The sequence below is a fragment of the Mesoplodon bidens genome (genome assembly GCF_964165515.1).
Source record: "Mesoplodon bidens genome assembly, chromosome: 1".
Taxonomy (NCBI): Eukaryota; Metazoa; Chordata; class Mammalia; order Artiodactyla; family Ziphiidae; genus Mesoplodon; species Mesoplodon bidens.
The window spans coordinates 40,450,313-40,471,294 of NC_138176.1; the positions used below are offsets into that span (position 1 = coordinate 40,450,313).

At 40.2% G+C, this 20,982-nt stretch overlaps 1 protein-coding gene across 8 annotated transcripts in view; it reads left to right on the forward strand.

The window, feature by feature from the left end:
- The window catches only part of SGMS1 (sphingomyelin synthase 1), a 292,102-nt gene that overhangs the window by 261,706 nt on the left and 9,414 nt on the right, over positions 1–20,982 (forward strand). For all 8 annotated transcript variants that reach the window (XM_081223542.1, XM_081223545.1, XM_081223543.1 and 5 more), the window contains one exon: positions 8,827–8,944. In XM_081223542.1, the coding sequence (XP_081079668.1) occupies positions 8,827–8,944 (118 nt within the window). The remainder of the gene's footprint in view (positions 1–8,826; positions 8,945–20,982) is intronic.

A 20,982-nucleotide genomic window follows, 5' to 3' on the forward strand; every position in this document is an offset into this window, starting at 1 on the left:
GCCCGGGGTTAAGAACCTGTTTTCCTTCCTGGGGACCTTCCCTGTCCCATTATCTTCCCGTGTAATCTGGGCGTCCTAGGCTTTTGCAGGCCTCTGCTTGCCCTCCTTGGAGTGGGGAAGGACAGTCACTCTAGGCACTAGATTCGGTTCCAGGCTCTACCTCACTTCTCATTCTCACTTTGTTAGCTCACAGATGGTCTTACCCGCGTTCACCTCTTCTAATTTTTACCAGTTTAGGTCTCAAGACCTAAATACTAGCCTAAACCCTAGGAATTATAGGGAAACTAAATTCAGTAATTCCAGCAATTTAGGTTTTAAGTTAACATAAATGTTATAAGAGGCTTTTTAAACTGAGACTTAGGATAAAAGGGAGAGAAAGCAAAAAAAAAAATTGGTGCAATAAATTAGTTTTCATGAGTTAATTTTTATTTATGACACTAAAGGAAAAACTAAGTAGTGTATCTTGCCTGTAGGCCAATTAGAAGATAAACAAAAAGAAAAAAATTTACTTATGTTGCCTGAGATAAATAATGCTAACATCTGGTTTCATATTCCTTTTCATATTTTTCTGTATGTTCATATAGGTGTAATCTACATATGTGTGTATTTTTAAGTAGTATCACATTTGCCTTGTATTTTACAGTGTGCCCAGGGATCATCTCTTCCCCTCTTCTCTTAAAAAACCACCAGGGATGTCTGTCTAAGTATTCATGCTCTTATTTAGAAGTCACCACATATGTCCCCCCTCAACCTGCTTGTATCATGGTAATGGTAGTTAAGCATTCAGTTATACTGTAAACCTTACTGCTTTGAGATCATCTTATCCCTACAGCCATCTACTAACTGAGGTGAATTTGGTCAAATTACTTAACTACTTATAGTAGCGTTGTTTCCTCACTACAAAATGGGGACAATAAAATAGTGTCTTATCTCAACGTTGTTGTGTGGATGGAGTGAGATAATGTGTATAAAGCACTTAACTGAGTCCTTGGCGTCCTCCTGGTTCCCAAGCCTGCCCCGGCCCATCCCCATCTTAGTAAATGGCATCTCTGTACTGCCCCATTCTCAGGCCAAACGCCTCAGTTTTGTTGTTGGTATTCGCTTCCACCCCACATCTGGTCTGTTAATCCCACCACTTCTCGCCACCTCTTTTGTTTCCCTGGGTCTAACCAACGTCATCTCTTACCTGGGTTGTTGCAGGAGCTTCCTACTGGTCTCTCTGTTTCCATTCTTGTTTCCCTTAAGTCACTTGTCAACTCGGCAGACAGAATGTGTCACTGTACAGTAAGCTGGTGTATGTCACTCTTCTCCCACCTCATACAGTTTTTTTTTAATAATTAGTTTCAGTTTTACTTTTTTTTAAATTTATTTTAATTAATTTATTTTTGGCTATGTTGGGTCTTTGTTGCTGCGCACAGGCCTTCTCTAGTTGTGGCGAGCGGGGGCTACTCTTCATTGTGATGTGCAGGCTTCTCGTTGCCGTGGCTTCTCGTTGTGGAGCACGGGCTCTAGGTGCGTGGGCTTCAGTAGTTGTGGCACGCAGGCTCAGTAGTTGTGGCTCGTGGGCTCTAGAGTGTAGGCTCAGTAGTTGTGGCTCCCAGGCTTAGTTGCTCCATGGCATGTGGGATCTTCCCAGATCAGTGCTCGAACCTGTTTCACCTGCATTGGCAGGCAGATTCTTAACCACTGTGCCACCAGGGAAGTCCCTTCATACAGCTTTTAGGTCAGAGGTCCTTATGGTGACCAACGAGGTCCCTCCAGACCTCGTGTCCTCATGCACTCTGCTCCCTGACCCCTCTGCCAACACCCACACATACTAGCATCTGTCTGGAATCTTCTTCCCCAGATGTCCTCATGGTTAACCCCCTCATATACAGGGACACCCCCCCTGATCAACTTAGCCCCAAATTGTAACCTCCCATCCTTCAATGACACTCTTGCTTAATTTTACCCTTTAGCACTTACCTAACATGCTGTATATCATCTATCTTGTTTATTGTCTGCCTCCCCCACTAGAATATAAGTACCACAGGGTAGGCTTTTTGTCCCTCTGTTCACTGCTGTATTCCCAGTGCCCAGAATAATGCCTAGCATATATATATATATATATTTGTTATGAGAATAAATAAATAATAATAGCAGCAGCTAACATTAATTGAGTATTGCACTATGATGATTACTGTGCCTAGAATTCAGTAAACGTTAGCCATTGCTGGTGAAGTATGTGCTTATTATGTTTTTAGAATCCAACCCCCTGTTAAAAAGAAAATGTTACTTTTAAGGGTAATCCTTTAGCTTAAGAGCAAACATTCATTGTTGAGTTCTGCCCACTGTGACTGAACAAGCCTTAAGAATGTGATTCAAGGTAAGTTTTGATGAAGGGAAGAAATGAAGAAAGATCTGTATACATATATATATTTGTGTTATGTGTACACATACATATTTGTATTATATATACACATACATATGTATATCACACATACTATTTTTGTTAATAGCCTAAAATACTAACAAGAAATGTAACTTCTTTTGTTTGGTACTTATGTATGCAGCAGTGTCTGGAGGATACTTGATTTTAGCTCTTCATAACTCAAGTAGATCATATTGATGTTGTCTTTCATATCTTATAGCGTAACATTTTTTCTTTACCTTATGTCACAATCTATATTTAACTCAGGAAATAATAATTTTTAAAAAAAGATGGCTTAAGTGGGGACATTTTTGTAATATGATCTGTTCTTTGCAAATTCCCTAAACTAGTATGGATCATTTCCTGAACTTAACTCTTGCATTATATTACAGACCTTTTACATGGGACTTAGAAAAAAATATAAGCCACTACCTTTTTTTTTTTTTCCTTTTAACTTGACAATTTCATTAGTGAAAAGAGCAGCTAATTGAAAATCTGGAGACCTGGGTTTTGTTGTGACTGTCTCACTGACTGATGCTCTGGCCCCAGGCTAGTACTTAAACTCTTTACATCTTACTTTTTCCTTCTGTAAAATAGTATATGCTAAACAGGAATGTGGTTAACATAGTTAATACCAAAGATGCAAAAATCTCTTTGAGTTGGATTTTTTTAAGGCAAAGAGGCACCGTGCGTGTACAGACACGTTTCTGGACTGGGTACATGGGTCCATCATCATTCCTGATTCATGAACTGCCATCCTCCTGTGTGCACACCCAGGAAATATTAGGCGAGTTCTGGATCTCCCAGGAGAGCATATGTTCTTACTTTTCTGTTTACTCTACAGCATTTATTCCTTCCTTTTTGTTTTACAACCCTTTCCTTGGGATTTTCCTTCTTAAAGTACCGAATTAAGCCCTGGGTTTTCATGATTCACCATCTGGAGCAGTTGAGACTCCTGTGATGGGTAGAAAGCCCAGACAGGGCAATGAGGAGACAGGGGAGGCAAGGGAAGAAGATGGTAGGACTCACAGTCCTTACTTGGATGAATGCCGCCATCTTGGCAGGTGTCATCACTTAAAATATAAGTGCAGAAACGATGCAAAGTGAAGGATTGGTGAGCATCAGCAGAGGTTAATCCTGGCAGATAAATTAAAGAGTTTAAAGGACAAACATTTATGGGAAGAAGCAGGAAAGCACTATCAGAGGGAGTAAAAAGTGAAGCAGGAAAGCACTATCAGAGGGAGTAAAAAGTGAAGCTGTAAAGCACAGAACCGCAGGTGTTGCCCATATTACCGGTACCATCATGACTCTCACTGGGACTAAAACATAAGTAAGGAGCAGCTTTCTTTAAGATCTTCCTCTAATAGAAGGAATGAGGGCCTCTGTTGGTAATGGTGATGCCAATCGTACTATTAAAAATACCATAAAATAAAAAACAAGTTCTGAAGTGAGTTGGAGGATGAAGCAGCTCTGCCCAGTTGGGAACATGTAGGAGGCTTCATGCAGAGGTGGTATTTGAGGTAGGTGGATAGAGTAACAGGAGAGGCCAGGGAAAGAGATTTGCTGGCAAAAGCAAGAAACTAGGGTTTTAGGGAATGGATGAGTGGGGCTCGTTTTGCCCAGGGCAGTGGAATTCATCTCTGCAAGATAAAACGGTTAAGGTAGCTTGGGGTCAAGTTGAGCAGTTGTCCTAATCCAGGGAATCCACGGACTAGTAGCAAGGAACTAAAGGGAGGAAAACAGATTTAAGAAACTCTTTGGAGTTAGCTTCAACAGAATGTGGGAATGGGAGTGGGAAGCTATGAAGATAGCTAGTGGGAAGCCGCCGCATGGCACAGGGAGATCAGCTCGGTGCTTTGTGACCACCTAGAGGGGTGGAATAGGGAGGGTGGGAGGGCGGGAGACGCAGGAGGGAAGAGATATGGGAACATATGTATATGTATAGCTGATTCACTTTGTTATAAAGCAGAAACTGGCACACCATTGTAAAGCAATTATACTCCAATAAAGATGTAAAATAAATAAATAAATAAATAAATAAAATAAAATAAAGTAAAATGGAAGATAGCACCAGGCACCTTCTTTAGAGTAGGTGGTCTCTCAGAGACCTAAGTGACAGGCAGTGTCCCAGGAGTCCAGGCAGATGGAATGGCTGGCACAGAGATCCTCCCTAAGGCAGGAGGGACTTGGGGTGATGTGTTCAGTTGCACCAAGGGCATCAGACTGGAGTTGAGGAATGGCGGGGAGAGCAGTGGGAGGTGAGCTTGGAGAGAGGCAGGCCAGATCATCTAGGGCCTCATGGGCTTGGCAAAGGATTTGGATTTTATTCAAAATATATTTGGCAACTATTGGAGGGTTTTAAAGGACATACTCTGTTTAACTGTTTCAAACAAAAGATGATTCTGGCTGCTCTTTGTAGAAAGGATTTTAGGGAGGCACAAGTGTAATTAGGGACACTAGGTCAAAGGTCATAGTGGAAGTTCAGGCGAGATAGAATGTTGAGAAATGGATGACATTTCAGAATGACTGACCAAACATTGGGGGGGACGTAAGCATATCTAACTGGGCACAGACTGTGCAAACAATAATGAAGAATGGACAGTTTCCTTCTGGATACCTAGAAGGATTTTTTTCAGTACTTTAATAACTCACATGGTTATCATTAAATAACTATCAAAAGTGCTTATTTGTAGAGGTCTGGGTCAATACTGAATATGACATAAAACACTAAGTGAAAATCTGAGTTAAGTGGATTTTGATATGTAGCTTAAATGTGATCGGATGTTGGCTCATCGATCGGTACACAACAGTGTAGTCTCAGAATAAAATTGGGATTTCTTACACAATTTGAAGCCATTTCCTGAATATTTCTGTCTTGTGTAATGTATTTATATTTCACCTTAGACTCTGAGACTGCAATTTCCCCATCTGTAAAATAAGGATCATAGCCTTGCATTGCAGGTTATTTTAAGAATTAAATGACACAAAGCTTGGCGTAGAGGAGAAATTTGGCAAAACCCTAGTTACTGTTAATAACAGTCTGGGGAAATCCCTCAGTAGCATTTCTCTGAATCATAAGAAAGATACCATGTTGCTGGTGAGGAAGCCAATTTCCAAAGAAGTTAATTGAGATGATTCAAATCATCACGCGAGCCTTTGCTAAAGGTAGAGCCAACATCTGTGTGAAGATAAGCTGGAGACGCCTTGTCCCTGTGGCATATACTGGAGGGACCTGAACTGCGCACTGGCCTCCATGATTGCTCCAGAGATGTGGGCCTCCCTGATCCTGGTCCAGATACATGTGCTGTCCCCCGTGTTTATCACCTCCTACTTTGGGATTGTTGCTTAGTTCCACTGCTATGTCTCAGGACCTGTTTGATTCAAGAGCTGGCAGAGCAGGTCTGAGCACTGAAAGAATTGTGTGTCTTCTGGCTACAGCTCAGAAAGAGGCAACTTGTGGGGAAACAAAAGAACTTTCCAGTATTTTAATTTTACTTAACAGTATATTCATTTCTTTCATCGTTTTTTCTTTAGAATTTTAAACCATTGTATCAAATGCCAGAAACAAAGCAGTACTGCTATTTTAAGCCTGTATTTGGTAGTAATTAATCAGGTTCTGTGTACTTTTTCCTCTTTAAGTAGGAATAGTAAAAGGTTTAATAAAGTTATCCTGGACCTAACAGACCATTCTAACAAGTCTTAATGATTATCTATAAAATATTAACACTTTTATTCATATTTCCCTATCGAATTTAGCAAGTATGTTTTTCTTTTCTGTCAGAGAAAGTAGTAATGAGCCTATTACTCAAATACTTAAGAGAAGAATAATCGTGACCAAGTACAAGTGTCTGTGACGTGATAGTCATTGCAGAGTGCAAGCAGATAGGAAACAGGCTTCTTTCCAACGTGAAAGGAGAGATATATCCCACATGAGAAGAACAGCATTGTGGTTTTGAGAATTATAATGTGCATATTGTCCTTGGCATTTACTTAATCTCTGGAAATACCCCATTAATGTTTCCTCTGTGGCTTTTTTGTTGTCTTGTTACATTTTTAACTACTTTAAACCTTTTTTCTTTAAAGCACATCTTGAACTTTTAAACTTAAGTAAGAAAGAATTCTAATGTGTGAAATTGTTTGATTAAGGAAAAATACCTTAACAGGATACAAGTTTTTGAAACACTTTTATATCCTGCTTTTTAAAGTTTATGGTAGGAGATTCTTGTTTAAAATTATACATTGAAGATATTCTAAGCTTACTTTCAAAAAGATGAAGTAAATACCAAAGATCAGAAGATTCTTATTAATAGTCACAACTTGTCACCGTGTGAATATTGATGAAGTCACATTGATAAAATCATTTGACTTTTTCACTTCAAGTCAAAGAGTAAATGTGACTGAATCTTTAATGTTTGATACTTTTAAAGTATTTTTTGTTAAAGAATTTGTCTTTTCTCATCCATTATCATTTTTTCATATACCTCATTCTCAGGTAATCCTAAGTCTTTTCACTGCTTCTCAAATGTGACTCCAGTTTGAGATATGGAAATAGTTACTGGTGTTTGTGTGTGCGTGTGTGTAACTTATGTGCACCATGAAACCATCAGGCAAAGGGATTTTAAGATAGGAATCTTTCCCAAAATGGAGTGATAGGAGTCATTTTATTTCTTTCTCGTCATCTAAAGAGATTAACATATCTAAATAGACTTAACAGTTTTCTGTTGTAGATGTTTTTCGTATAGTTCAAGTAAAATGGCAAGTAATTTCTGTTTGTTTGAACAGCATGGTGAGAGAGGGCATTTTCTCTTTGAGAAAAATGATCATCGTATCTTACAATGTAAAATTCACGTGGGTATTTCAAGTATTTTGGTAAGACATTTATAGTCTAGTAATATTCTCTAGTATTGTCCCTCTTTATATTGTTTAATTATACTGTGCTTTTCATCAAGTGAAATTAGAGGCACATAACCTTTATAAAAGACAGCTTTATGCTGAATAAATTCTTGTCCTTGGAGGTGGCAAGCACAGCTTTAATAAAAAAAAATAAGACATTCTCTGTGGTAAGCAGTTTTGACCCAGTTTCTAAAATCTGGGTAAAGAGGCAAAACACCCAGACTCTACCCGTACAACCTAAAGACCTTACATGAACTGTGTAGTTATGAATGAAATACTAATACAGTTACGTGGGTTATTTTTAAATTAATTTCTAATCACACAAGTGACATATCACTTCATTCCTCTTGTTAAAAAATACAAATGATACAAATTCTCCTCCAGTAAGGATGTCCATCCTGCATAAAAATAGAGGCACATTGTACAATTATAGAGTGAATGTTCAGTATCCTCAGAGGAAAGCCTGTTCACTGTTTCTAAAAAGTTTGTGTTTATTTATGTCAGGTTGCCCTGGGCCAAGGAAAAATTTGAACCCCTCAAGGTTGAGGAGGAGGAGACCCACAGGACTGTGATTCTGGCCTGTGGTAGAACAAGATAGAACAGGTAGAATTAGAAGGGAAGGAACATTCTTGTTCAAGGATACACTTAAGTTTGTACAACTTAATCTAGTTAAAGCCAAACCTATGTGGAAATTGCTATTAGGAGAAGTTATCAAACTCAATATACATGTTCACATATACATATCAAATAATTTCATTAGAACCACCAATAAACTTGAAATGGAAAAGATGTGTAATTCTAATTCTTGCTTATTTTGTGATTCATCCACAAAATATACATTTGTTGGCTGCCATTGTGCATCGATGGCAGGGATTTTCCATACATTATTTCTAATGTTCTTATTTCTGGTTTACAGATTAGGAAACTGAGACTCAGAGATGTCAATAGCCTATCCCAAGGCCACATAGTTAGCAGAGAGAGGTTGGATGCTATCATTGAGACAGGCTCTTTTCTTGGCATCGTGCTACCTTGGAGATCTGCTAAGATAATCAGTTTCTGGGATGTACAAGTACAATGGTTTAATGTCTTTGGCTCATTAAATGTCAGAAAAGTTTTGAATTCTCATTTTAATGTCATTGTAATTTTCTGAACATCTTTTTTATGACAGAAAAGACACTCTCTAAATATTTAACCACAGGTACTGAGTCAGCTCTGACCCATCAGAATAGGCCCTACTTGTACATCAGTTGAATGTCAACTCATGTTTAAGCCCTTAGGAAGCCCAATTAATAACAATATAGAGTGTTTTAAACTCCTCTGGCCTTAAAGTTAATATTTAAAAAGAAAAGACAATATCATTCTCAAAATCCTCACCTTAATCTGCTCTTAGCTATAGTTATAAAATTCTGATTTCAATCTCAGGTAGTTTTGGGGTTTGTATTGTTGGGTCATTGAAAACTTGAAGTAAATGAACCTGTGAAATTTCATGACTGAGTGTCTGCCCTGTTTTTCCCTTTTTCTAGGTCTATTATTAGCAGAAGATTTTTCTGCATAGTTGGCACGCTGTACCTGTATCGGTGTATTACAATGTATGTAACTACACTCCCAGTACCCGGTATGCATTTCAACTGCTCTCCGAAGGTAAACCATTCCTTGCTGTAATTTCCCTTTTTGTTTGTTTCTCATCTTGCCCAGGGGTCCTTTGACTTAGGCCAAAGGTAAAAATTTCTTTAGAATAGAATCAAGTCCCTTTGTCTTCATCTGGGAACGTTACTAAGCAATACAGCTAGGTGGCCCCGCCCTTCTTAAAATTCCCAAACCCTGCCAGTGCTTCACAGCTGGGGAAATATGTGGTCTAGTTAGTGTGATGGAAGCAGTTAAGCTTTGTGTGTGGGCATAGCTCTTTGGTTTCCTGCCATACTTTTAAAATATCATTCGCTCCCTTGATACAGATCCAGAAGCTTTTATATGCTTTTTCCCTCTCTTAGATGGAAGGTTTGGTTTCAAATGATATTTTTTCCTTCTTTCTATTAATCCCTACAGTGGGAATCCATAACAGCAGAGCTAGAGACACTATTCCTGTCCCTTTGCATCCTCCACCCACCCAAACAAGATCTCTCCTCCCTGGAGGGACATTTTGCTGTATTGATCTTCTCTAGTAGCATAGAAGCTTTTCTTTAAAATAAACTTTATTCCTCTTCTATTGTCTCTACCTTTCCATCAGATTCACGTAATACTCCTTACCCCAACTTTTGCCTTGGAATAATTTCAACTGGGGAGATCATCGGAATTTTATGAAATAATTAACAGGAGATTTAGATTTAGTTTTAAAAATGTTTAACTACATTAAAGCTTTATAATGTAATAAGAAGTAGAAGAAGCTCATTTCCTCGATTTGGGTGGGAGAAAAAATAGAATGCTGTGTGTTTGGAATCATTTCTTCACATCACACTTGTGCTAGTGAAACATCCTTTCAATTTCATCCATTTGTACTTTTGTTACTTCTAGAAGAGACATTCTCTCTGATAGAACTTTGGAAGAGGGCTGAAGAATCCAGTCCCTTGGAAGAGGGATTTTTTAAGTGGTGTCTTTATCATTTGAAATTCTGGATCTCCTTAGGTTGCTTGCTTACTGTGGTCCCCTTCCTTCCTAGACTTACATACGTGCTCAGAGAGGTAGCTAGTTTGTTACTGCCCTCTTTCCGTTTTTGCTACAGTCTATTTCCGTAACTGGAGAAGCTGTCGTAAGGAATGAATGATCCCAAGGTTCTACTCATCTCCATCAGCAATCCTGCCTCTCTGCATCTCCTTGCTCTTTCTTCAGCCCTTCCAAAGAAAGCCAGCCTCACATCTTCTTTATCCTCTTTGAAAGCTCTCAGGCACTTGCCTACAGCTCCTGACTTAGATGAAATACCTTGTTGTCACTGAGGACCCAGTGATGTAGACTCCTGCTGGGAGGCTGGCTTGATAAGCAAGTGTGTTCTCAGTAGTAGTTCGGTTCTTAAAAAAGTCTGTGCATGGGAAGTTTCTCCACCAAGGAACATGTCATACCAGTTCAGGTAGATGTGGGATCTGGTCCAGCCCATGTTGAAGATGGACCCAGCATCTAGGGGTCGTGCTGTGTGTGTGGCCTTGCTCCCTGATCTGGTTCCAGCCTCGTTTCTTCTTAGGACCTCTGCAGCTCCACCCACTTGCCGGCAACCCCATGCTTGGTTAGTGTTGGCACTTACAGAGTCAGCTTGAGTCATCAGCACATCCAGCCAAGATCCCATAGCTAAATATAGCTTGTGGGTTTTCTTGGTAAAGACAGAGGTAATGGCAGGGACAGTGTGCAAAACCAGACCCAAGTGTGTCACTCATTTATCATGCTGCCAGAAACCCCGACTAGGGCCATCTTTCTGTGAGTCTTGTGGAAATTAGAATCTTTAAAGTAAAGTATACAGGAGGGGGTAAAATGTTAGCAAAAATTATTAGTAAAAACTCACTAAATCTAATTCTTTTGTAGAACAGAGCTCTTGGAAGAATGGGTTCAAAAAAAGTTTTTTGTTCTGAAATTTTTCAGCTGTATCCCAGAGAGAAACTAGTATAAGGAACCACCATATGCCAGCACCCAGATTCAGTAGTTATCAAGATTTACTACATTTGCTTCATCTTATCTTCTATTTTTCTTTTGAAGTATTTTAAAGCAAACCCCAGACAATGTTATTTCATTGCTACATACTTAATATGCATCTAAAAATTTTGGACATTTTATCTCATAATTTTAACGCTGTTGGTACATTCAGCACAATTAACAGTAATTCTTTGGTATTGGCAATTACCAACTCGTAGAATATCTTGATTGTTTTAAAAAATGCCTTTTTTAAAAAAACAGTTGGTTTGTATAAATTAGGATCCACAGTCTTTATATTACAGTTAGTTGTTCTGTCTCTTAAGTCTCTACATTCTAGAGCAGTTCCTTCTCTCCTCCCTACCCCCCATTTTTTTTGTTTTTGGCATGAGGGATCTTAGTTCCCCAACCAGGGATCGAACCTGTGCCCCCTGCAGTGGGAGCTCAAAGTCTGAACCGTTGGACCGCCAGGGAAGTCCCCCCACCCCCTTTTTTTAAACCCCATCAGTAACTTACGGAGATCAGAGCAGTTGTCCTGTAGAATATCCCACATTCTGGATTTATCTGTTTGCTTCTTTCTAGCGTAAATTAACTTCTTCCTCTCTCCTCCATATTTCCTCTAAATAGAAAGTTGGCTCTGGAGACTTGATTCAGTTGTTCTAATTTCTTTGACAAGAACACTTCACAAACAAAACAGAATGATTTCTGAAGCTAGACAGAAGACTTGGAAAAGGTCTTGAAGGCTCAGTGCTGCCTCTTGGAGATCAAGCTTAAGAAATTGAGAGGTCAGACAGGGGTCAGAGCACTGCGCTGGGGAACAGTGTCAGAAGGGAGCGAGGGGTAGCGCTCGAGAGAGATCCCAGAGACCACCTCTGCCCACCTTAGAGCCCTACCCAGGGCTTGGTTAGTCAAAACAGAAAGGAACCTTACTGAAAGTCATCCAGTCCAGTGTCTCAATATCCTCGCCACCAAATCTTGATCAAACTCTCTCTGAACCATTGCACAGAGAGGGGACTTATTACCCTGTAAAAATACAAGCCTACCCAGTAGTAGAAAGAACACTGAGGTCAGAGTGAGGGTGGTGTCGTCCAGCACTTGCTAGCTGTGCAGCAGTTGCATTTAACTTCTCAGAGCCTCAGTCCCTTTGTTGGCAAGACAGGGCTTATGGCACTTTTCATACCATCTTAAGGAGTTGCGAGAGTGAAAGAAGGCAGTAAATACACAGGGCTCTGTAGATGTAAAATGCTGTCCAGAAATAAGAAAGCTTGGTATGGCCACCACGCCTTAACCCCTAGACTCTTATTCATCCAGAGAAAATGTATTTAACGTGCATTAAGCACCTGCTGTGTCTGAGGTACTGGAGTGCAAGGGGGTGAGCAAAGTAGACAGAAGTCCCTGCCTTTGTGGAAAGTGCTTTAAGACCACCTCATCCAAACTTGCATCTTATATAATGTGGAAAATGCTGTGATATAAGGACCTTAAGCTAAGCCGCTGGCCCTAGGGATAAGAGAAGTAGAGACAGATTTGAGCAATATTTAAGTGGCTGAATCAGTGCAGCTTAGCAATACATTTGATATAGGGAATGAGGAGAGAAAGGAATGATTTCAAAGGCAACTGGCTTTTACCACTGGGATACTTATAAGGTAAGGAGGAAAACGGAGTTAATGACTTCAGATTAAACAAATAGAGTCGAGGTACTTGTGAGATATCTAAGTGGTGGTGTCCAGGCCAACTAGCAGTCTAGGTCTGAAATTGAGGGGAAAATCAGCGCTAGAAATTAAATATTTGTGATTCATCATATTCTCGGTGGTGTTAAAGCTGTTGGTATGGATGAAAAGGCCAGAGACAGGACGTTAAAGTACGATGCTTCCAGAATTGGTTATACCCTGACTTGAGACACCATCTAAGGCCTGTTGGTTGGTGGATATTCTTATGGTTATCAGTCATCATTAAACTCCAAGGGAAGAGAGTTGAGCTTTAGAATACGACTTTGTTTAACATGGGCACGTGAACTTAAACTTGGTTCTGCCAACATACAAAGCCCCATAATTAGTATACTTAATTCTTCCCTTAACACCAGTATTCAAAACGCATGGCTTCTAAGAAAAATGTTCCAGCAGGTATGCAGTAGTAATTAAGAAAATTGTTCCTAGTGTTCATTCACTTGATGGCAGTGTACTCTTTACTTCACAGAATGTCATGGCTTAGAGAAGTAATTGTCATGTGAAATGATGAGGTGAGAAGAGAAGGGGGCCTGTCATCAGATGCTCCTGCAACAGAGATGAGCTGCTGGGGCGTGAGAAGGGAAGGAAGCATTCAGTTCCTGGAACAGGAACTTCTGGGAAGCACTAGTCCTGTATCCCAGTGGGTGTGCGTGGTGGGCTTACGAGGCTGCCAAGTTTGTGCAACCTTGATTACTACCCCTTGTTAATATCAACACAGCTTTTCTCCAAGGAGCATGTGTCCCAACCAGAAAACACCTTCTTGTCTTCTTGTTCCAACTTTTTAGGATTCAGTTTTTAAAAATAAAAAAGGCAGAAACATTTGAGGATTCTTCTATGTTCTAAGCTTTATGTAAGAAATTTTTGTTGTTGTTGTTTTAGCAAACTCCACAAGAAAAAAAAGAAAGAAAAAAGAACTGCCCCAGATAACACAGATACACTGTTATTGGAAGAGAAGGGATAACTTCTGCTGTTTTCAACTCTCATTTTAATAATCACTTGAGTTAATCTAATGCCTAAGCATTAAAATGAGATTCATGTTGGTTCTGGTTTTTGGTCTCCATGGTGACCTTAGATTTGAAAACCTTCAAAACGAGAGAGTTACGTTACATCCTGGGTACTTAGCTGGCTAACGCATTAATCTGACATGGTGTTTTCAGTGGAATGATTCTCTTGAACTTCAAAAACGTGTCTTTTTAGTTTTCCATCCAGCATACTTGAACATAGCCCACTGTTGGACAAGGCTGAGATTAATTGGACATCTGAGATTAATTGTTCAGTGGAACAATAAAATACAAATATAATAACAGACTTCCGTGTTCTTTCCTGCCACTGTCAGTTTTTTTGCACTGCACGAATTAGAAAGATCAAAGCACCTCCTTCAATTCGATGCTAAGCTGTGATGTAGTAATCCTCAGCCTCAAGGGTCTCTTTACTGGCATGTGTTCAGTCTTACAAGGCACAAGACTCATTGCTTTTTAGGATTTTATAACCTTTTTAAGTTCTTTCCTACTTTCTTAGGTAACAGCTTGGGTGTTCAGAAGCTGTCCTCCTCGCTGACAAATGTTGGTGTTCTGATTAGCTCCTGCTAACCTTATCAGCATTTCAGAATATGGCTTGTGTTCTGTTACCAAAATAGCTTCATGTCATCCTGTTGAATCGTGTGGAATTTAAATTGTCAGTGCTTGATTTTACCTAATTTTCTGCTTGCCTCCCAGTTTCTTATCATCAGTATAATTTTGCATTTTGTTCATTCTCATATTTTAAAAAATTTCTCGCTTTATAATTTCCAGTAACCTTCCCCATCCCAAGTCTCTTCTTCACTTTCCCGTTTTTCTCTCCACTGTTCTCTTCCCTTTTCAAGAATGAGAAAAAAAGAAAAAGAAAAATGTACTAAGTCACTTTTTTCTGTCTTAAAAAAAGATTATTTTTTCTCCATTTTAAAGAAACTCTACATTCATTATAGATACATTGTAAAAATGTAAAAAGGAAAATTCTTACACTCATGGTTCTATCTACTGTTCATGTTTCAGTATATTTATTCTTTATGTGTATTTTGCTTACATAGTCTGATCATGCTTTTTGTGCAGTTGTTCCTGTGTCTTTATAGTTAACATTTGTTATATGCATTTTTACATGATTTTATAAACTTTCTAAATGGTTTTCTTATTTATGGGAAGTCGCCAGGGAGACAGGGATTGTGAGGCAGGGAGATTATAGATGTGACTTCTTTTCATAAACAAGCAGATTGCTTACTTCTGAACAAACATTTCTAGAGGACCTGTCTTGCGTGGGGTAAATTTTGAGGATACACAAATATGTAAGACAAATGGGCATCCAAAGCTGTGACAGACATGTAACACATAAGATTATTCTCTGACTACAGTCTTCACTGTAATAGGCGTGTGGTGTTCAGTTGCCATGGAAGCAGAGAAGAAGGTGGCAAACTTTGCTGGGAGTGTTGGCTGCACTGAGGAGGTGCCGTCCAAGCCAAGTCTGAAAAGGATGAGTAGGTGTTTGCCAAGTGGAGTTAAAGGGAGAGAACAGAAAGGGTGTGAAAGGAAGTCTGAGGGCGCAGGTAAAGTTAGATACGCCTGGGCATGTGACCCTGTGGGCTGAGTGGCAGAGAGAAAGCCAGAAAGGCAAGTTGTGGGCAGATTTTAAGGGGTCTGGTCACCCTTCTAAGGAGTTTGGCCCAGGAAGCCAGGAAAGGTTGAAGCAGTGAATAGGATGTGATCACATCTGTCTCTTAGAAAGCCATCTCTCCAGTGATACAGAAGGTAAGCTGTTTGGGAGAGAGGAGGGGAGGTAGACTTCGAGCGGTGCTAAATTATGTCTACCTGTTTCATGCCAGGTATGATTCTCAATGTCTTTTCATTGAAGTCTCACAGTCATGAGTGGGAGGAAGTTGCAGTTGGTCCAGAGATGCTTGACTTGCCTGTTGTCTTGCAGGTACTAACTAAGTGGCAGAGACAAGAAGTTCGGCCGCATCTCTGTTCTTGGTACTTCACACGAGGGAGGCAGATGAGGCTGCTTTTGTGTGGTGTTTCGAATTTAGAGTTGAGGAATGCCTAGACCAGGGCAAACACTGGGAAGGTGACAGAGGTTTCCTACATGGCAGCAGTCATCTAGTGTGAAGAGGTCACCAGGGTGAAAAAGCATTCACTGAAGAAATCCAAAGAGCCTCGGAGGTGACGCTGTATGACTCTACACGAAGCGTGATCCACTGTGTCAGAGTACAGGCAGATGGACAGCAGGACTTTTGTCCTGAGGAAGGTTCCAGAGCTTCCTAGACACTGCAGGCCAGTGGGTTCCATTCAGAAGCCATACTGTCCTGCTTGAGAGGCTCCCACTGGCCACATGTGAGACAATTGGAGCATCACAATGAAATTATGACAGTAATTAATTATAATACATTAATAAGAAACATTTAAAAAATTAGTGCTGGTGGAGAAAAAATTAACTGCCAGATATAAAAGAAATATTAGAAATAGAAAATCACCATTTTGCAACCACTGTAGTAATAATTCAAGCAAGAATCATCAACATGCTAAAGCCACTGGGTGAAAGGTCGGGCACCATAACATTTATATAGTTTCAAAAAGTCACAAACTGCTTGTTAATAATAAAGGGGCAAAGGTGTGTATTTGGAGGAGAAATCTGGCAGACACTCTGGCAGCCAAGTGATCAAACCAGCAGCAGGATAAATGATATCAGATGCTTTTTGATATGATGCACTGGGTAGGACACATCATTTCTGTATATTCCTGCCAATAACATTTAACCTGAGTTTAAACATAAGGAAACAATCAGATAAAGCCAAATGGAGGGACATGCTGTTGATATAAAAAAACTAGACTGGACTCTTTAAAAATGTCAGTGTCATTTAAAATAAAAAAGGACTGAGAAACTAGTAGACTAAGAAAAATTAAGAGTATGACAAGTACCCTCAGTATGTCTCCTCTGATTGAATCCTAGATTCGGGGGGAAAGCTATACAGGACATTGTTGAGACTATGGGGGTGTCTGAATAAGGATGTCTATTAACCATGATAGTATTCTATCATTGTTAAATTTCGTGAGTGTGATTACAGAAGAAAATGTCCTTGTTTGTACACTTAAGGGTAAAGTGTCATAATGTATTCAACTTAATTCTCAAATGGCCCAGGAAAAAAAAGTGGGAGAAGAAGGAGAAGCAAATGTGGCAAAATATTGATAACTGATGAGTCTAAGGATGTTCATTATTCTCTTCTTTAGATTTACACATTTTCAAAGCAAAAATTTAAGGGAATTTTTTTTTCAATTTTCACTTCACGACCAGGTAGGCTACACAATCTCTCAGATATAATTTTTGTTAAAGGGAAATCTTGCCTGACTGAAATACTGGATTTCTTTAATGTGACAAATAAGTATCTGGGTAAATGGAAATCCATAGCTGACCTTTATTTAAGATTTTATGAAGCCTTTGATAAGTCTCCTTACCAAAGGCCATGAAAATATTTTTACGTTTTTACTGGGGGAAAGGGAGGCTGGTAGGGGATGAGTGCTTTATTGCTGATGATTATTTAGAGACCCCTCCCCATGGAAAAAAAAAATAAAAGCCTGCCTGGTATAGGACCTCTTGGATACATTGGATAATGGAGCAGTATGGAGAGCCAAATCCCTCAGAGCTCAGTGGAGGGAAAAATGTTTTTAAAGTTGTATATCTGAGTTCTCAGAGGATGCGCATAAGGAAATCTCCCTACTTCAGATCATTTGAGATGGATATAATATTTGCGGATGAAACTAAATCTTCCCAGGAATGAAATGATAACCATCTGAGGAAGAATTCATAAAAGTGATCACAGACGAACATCCGTGAGGGCCGTGTATTTAAGGAGAACCATCCCAATTTCACTTCTTGGCTGCTAAGCGTTGAGTTCTCACTTAAGGAACTCCTTACCCAAATGATGGACCTAACTTGATCATTGTAATGTGGTCTGATTTTTGTATAGCACTTTATAATTTTTGAGCAATCACTTTTATAGACATTACCTCCCTTTGGCAGTGAGGGTTGAGGATGAGGTGGTGATGTTCTCGCCATTTTACAGATGAGAAAACTGAAGCTAAAAAAAAAAAACTGAAGCTAGAATGGGTAAAATGGTTTGTCCAGAGCCACCCGGATGGTTAACCCAAAACTGGGGCTTGCGGCTGGATTTATCCTCATTGTTGTTCTTATGACATAAGCTTAGAGGTCTTTGGAGCATCCCTCCTACACAGCACAACATAAAGCAGGGAAAGTTAAGATCAAACTGAAAACACCTTGTTCAAGAAGGTGGAAAATGTGTAATTTGTTTGTGAAAGATTCCCATGGAAATAACTTTTTTAGAGATGGGGAAATTTGATTTAATGGAAAAAACACTTATGAAAAATAGCTCTTTAGTGAATAATGAATAAAATTTTTAAGCCATTCAACTATATTTAAATGATTTATGTAAAATGGATTCAGTTTCATTAGCATGACAAAAACAAACAAAAAAAGTGAACCTGGAGACATTGTCCAGCCTTTGTTATTTGGAGACGTGTGTGCACCAATAGCTGCTCTTTCCAGGAATCCAAAAGGCAAGATCCTTTAGTGAGAGGTAAGACATTTGGATCTGATCCAACTGAGTCACTGTGAAATAGAAAAATAGCGCCTCTATTTGCTTATCTGTAAAATGGATATAATTACATATACACTAACCACCTGATAGGCTTGTGAGGCTACAATGAGATAATTGATAGGAAAACTCTGTTAAAAAGTTGGAATCTCTATACAAACAAAATGTAATATTTTATTACGTAGAAACGACCCTACATTCCTTTTTGTTGTTTTTTTTTACTCCTCAATCGACAGTAATAAAAAGGTATGAGAAATTATAAGGGACAGTTTTTTTTTTTAATTGGCATATAATTGCTTTACAGTGTTGTGTTAGTTTCTGTTGTCCAATGAAGTGAATCAGCTATTTGTATACATATATCCCCTCCCTCTTGGACCTCCCTCCCCACCTCCAATCCCATCCATCTAGATCATCACAGAGCACTGAACTGAGCTCCCAGTGCTATACAGCAGGTTCCCACTAGCTAGCTATTTTACACATGGTAGTGTATTTATGTCAAACCTGATCTCCCAATTCCTCCCACCCTCCCCTTGCCCCACTGTGTCCACACGTCCATCCTCTACATCTGAGTCTCTATTCCTGCCCTGGAAATAGGTTCATCTGTACTATTTTTCTAGATTCCACACATATGCATTAATATACGATATTTGTTTTTCTCTTTCTGACTTACTTCACTTTGTATGACAGACTCTAGGTCCATCCATATCTCTACAAATGACCCAATTTCGTTCCTTTTTATGGCTGAGTAATATTCCATTGTATATATGTACCACATCTTCATGGTATATATGTATCACAGAAGGTCTGAGAAATTATAAGGGGCAGTTTTGAACCTCTCACTGCTGCTGTGAAATCTAAAACATTCATCAGACTTAGTAACACACCATCTTCCCCTCAGAGTCTTCAAGGTCATGCTCAAGGACATTTCATGGCTCAAATTAGTTCTTAAGTGTCCATCACTGGTTAGGAGGGCCATGTGCCTGTTGAAATTCAGGAAGTGGCATAGTTTTGCTGCTTTTGTTTGGGAGTTGAAGTTGAGGCAGGGACTGCAGCACGTAGCATGTGTTTCCCAGTTGCAGGCTGCGCAGGACATGGATTGATGGGGATTCCACTGATCCTCCTGTTCGCTGATGCTTGATTCCCTTAGCGGATCTGACCTGTGATCTGGGTGTTGAAGAGCAGCTTTCTTTACATGCCATGGATGATAGTGAATTTTCTCTTTTGGAGGAAGACTTTTCTTCTGGAACAAGACAAGAAGTTATTTGCCCTGGTGCTAGTAGGTAGATTCATTGAATGCATGAATGAGGACAGGTCCACTGAGAGACATCTGACTGTTGGTGGTGGCTGGTATGGGGCATGATGGCATGACATTACCTTTATAAGGAACCTAGGCTGCTCAGAGCAAGGTTGCTTCACGTGTATCCGGTTCTTGGTTTATGCAGGCTTGGGGAGGCGCTGGCAGTGTACAGGTAGCGTGCAGTTTGCAGATAATACATACGTGGAGTCAGAGGACTTGGGTCCCATTCCAGCTCCCAAACTGAACAGCTGGGGGACCCAGGACAGAGTTAAGACCTGCCTCCCTGATTTTTCAGGGCTGCTGTAAGATGAAGCATTGGTAAGACGCAAGGATTATATTAAATAGCATTTCTGCTCTTTAGCACTCACTTTCAGCCCTTCCTCCAAGTTATACGAAAGCCATTTATTCGTGCAGCATTATTTGATGAGTTTGGGTTCCAGGTTCTCCCTCTCCTGCCAGAAGGGGATGAAGCACAGTGAATCTCCCCACTTTTCAGATGCACTTAAGAGAAAAGGCAAGTGCATGAGGCCATCTGCAAACTGAATGGTGGTGAACAGCCCGTCATCAGAGCACTGTGTATTCAGCATTGAAAACATACTGGGGGGGCTTCCCTGGTGGCACAGTGGTTGAGAGTCCGCCTGCCGATGCAGGGGACACGGGTTCGTGCCCCGGTCCAGGAAGATCCCACATGCCGCAGAGCGCCTGGGCCCGTGAGCCATGGCCGCTAGGCCTGCGTGTCCGGAGCCTGTGCTCCACAACGGGAGAGGCCACAACAGTGAGAGGCCCGCGTACCGCAAAAAAAAAAAAAAAAAAAACATACTGGGGGAACCTGTTTTTCAGTAACCAAAGGCTCACTGGTTTGAACCCTTCTGGAGTGGTCTGTCTCTTTCAGAAGCCTCTCCGTCTGCCTTCTGCTCTCAAGTTCTTTCTATGTCTCATATTGCTTAAGTGATTTGGCCAGTTAATTTCTTGGCCGTTCATTAGAAGTTGAAGAAAATTGCTCTGTTTTTACTGAAAAGTGATTTTTCTCCGACCCTAGGAGATCATAATTCACATAATGATGCAGATGCAAGACCTTGTCACAGCTTTGTAGTGCCCACTGAGAAAGTGTTTGTGTGAATGTCCCCCAAATATCTCTGCTTTCAAAGACTATCAGACTCAAAAGTCTACTGATGGGGAGGTTAGAGCTCCAGGTACACACCTCTTTCCCACTGAATGCAACCCAAAACACAGGCCACAGTGTCTGGAGCAGCCCTTTGAGGACTCTGGAAAATGGTAGCAGGCAGAGTGCAGAAGGAAACTAAAATGAGAAGTGAGGGAGATCGAGCTGGGAGTTTCCTGTTTCTGCTTCCTCCTCCTCCTCCCTCCCCCTCCTCCCCTCCTTCCTTTTCCTCCTTTTCCTTTCTCCCTCCTC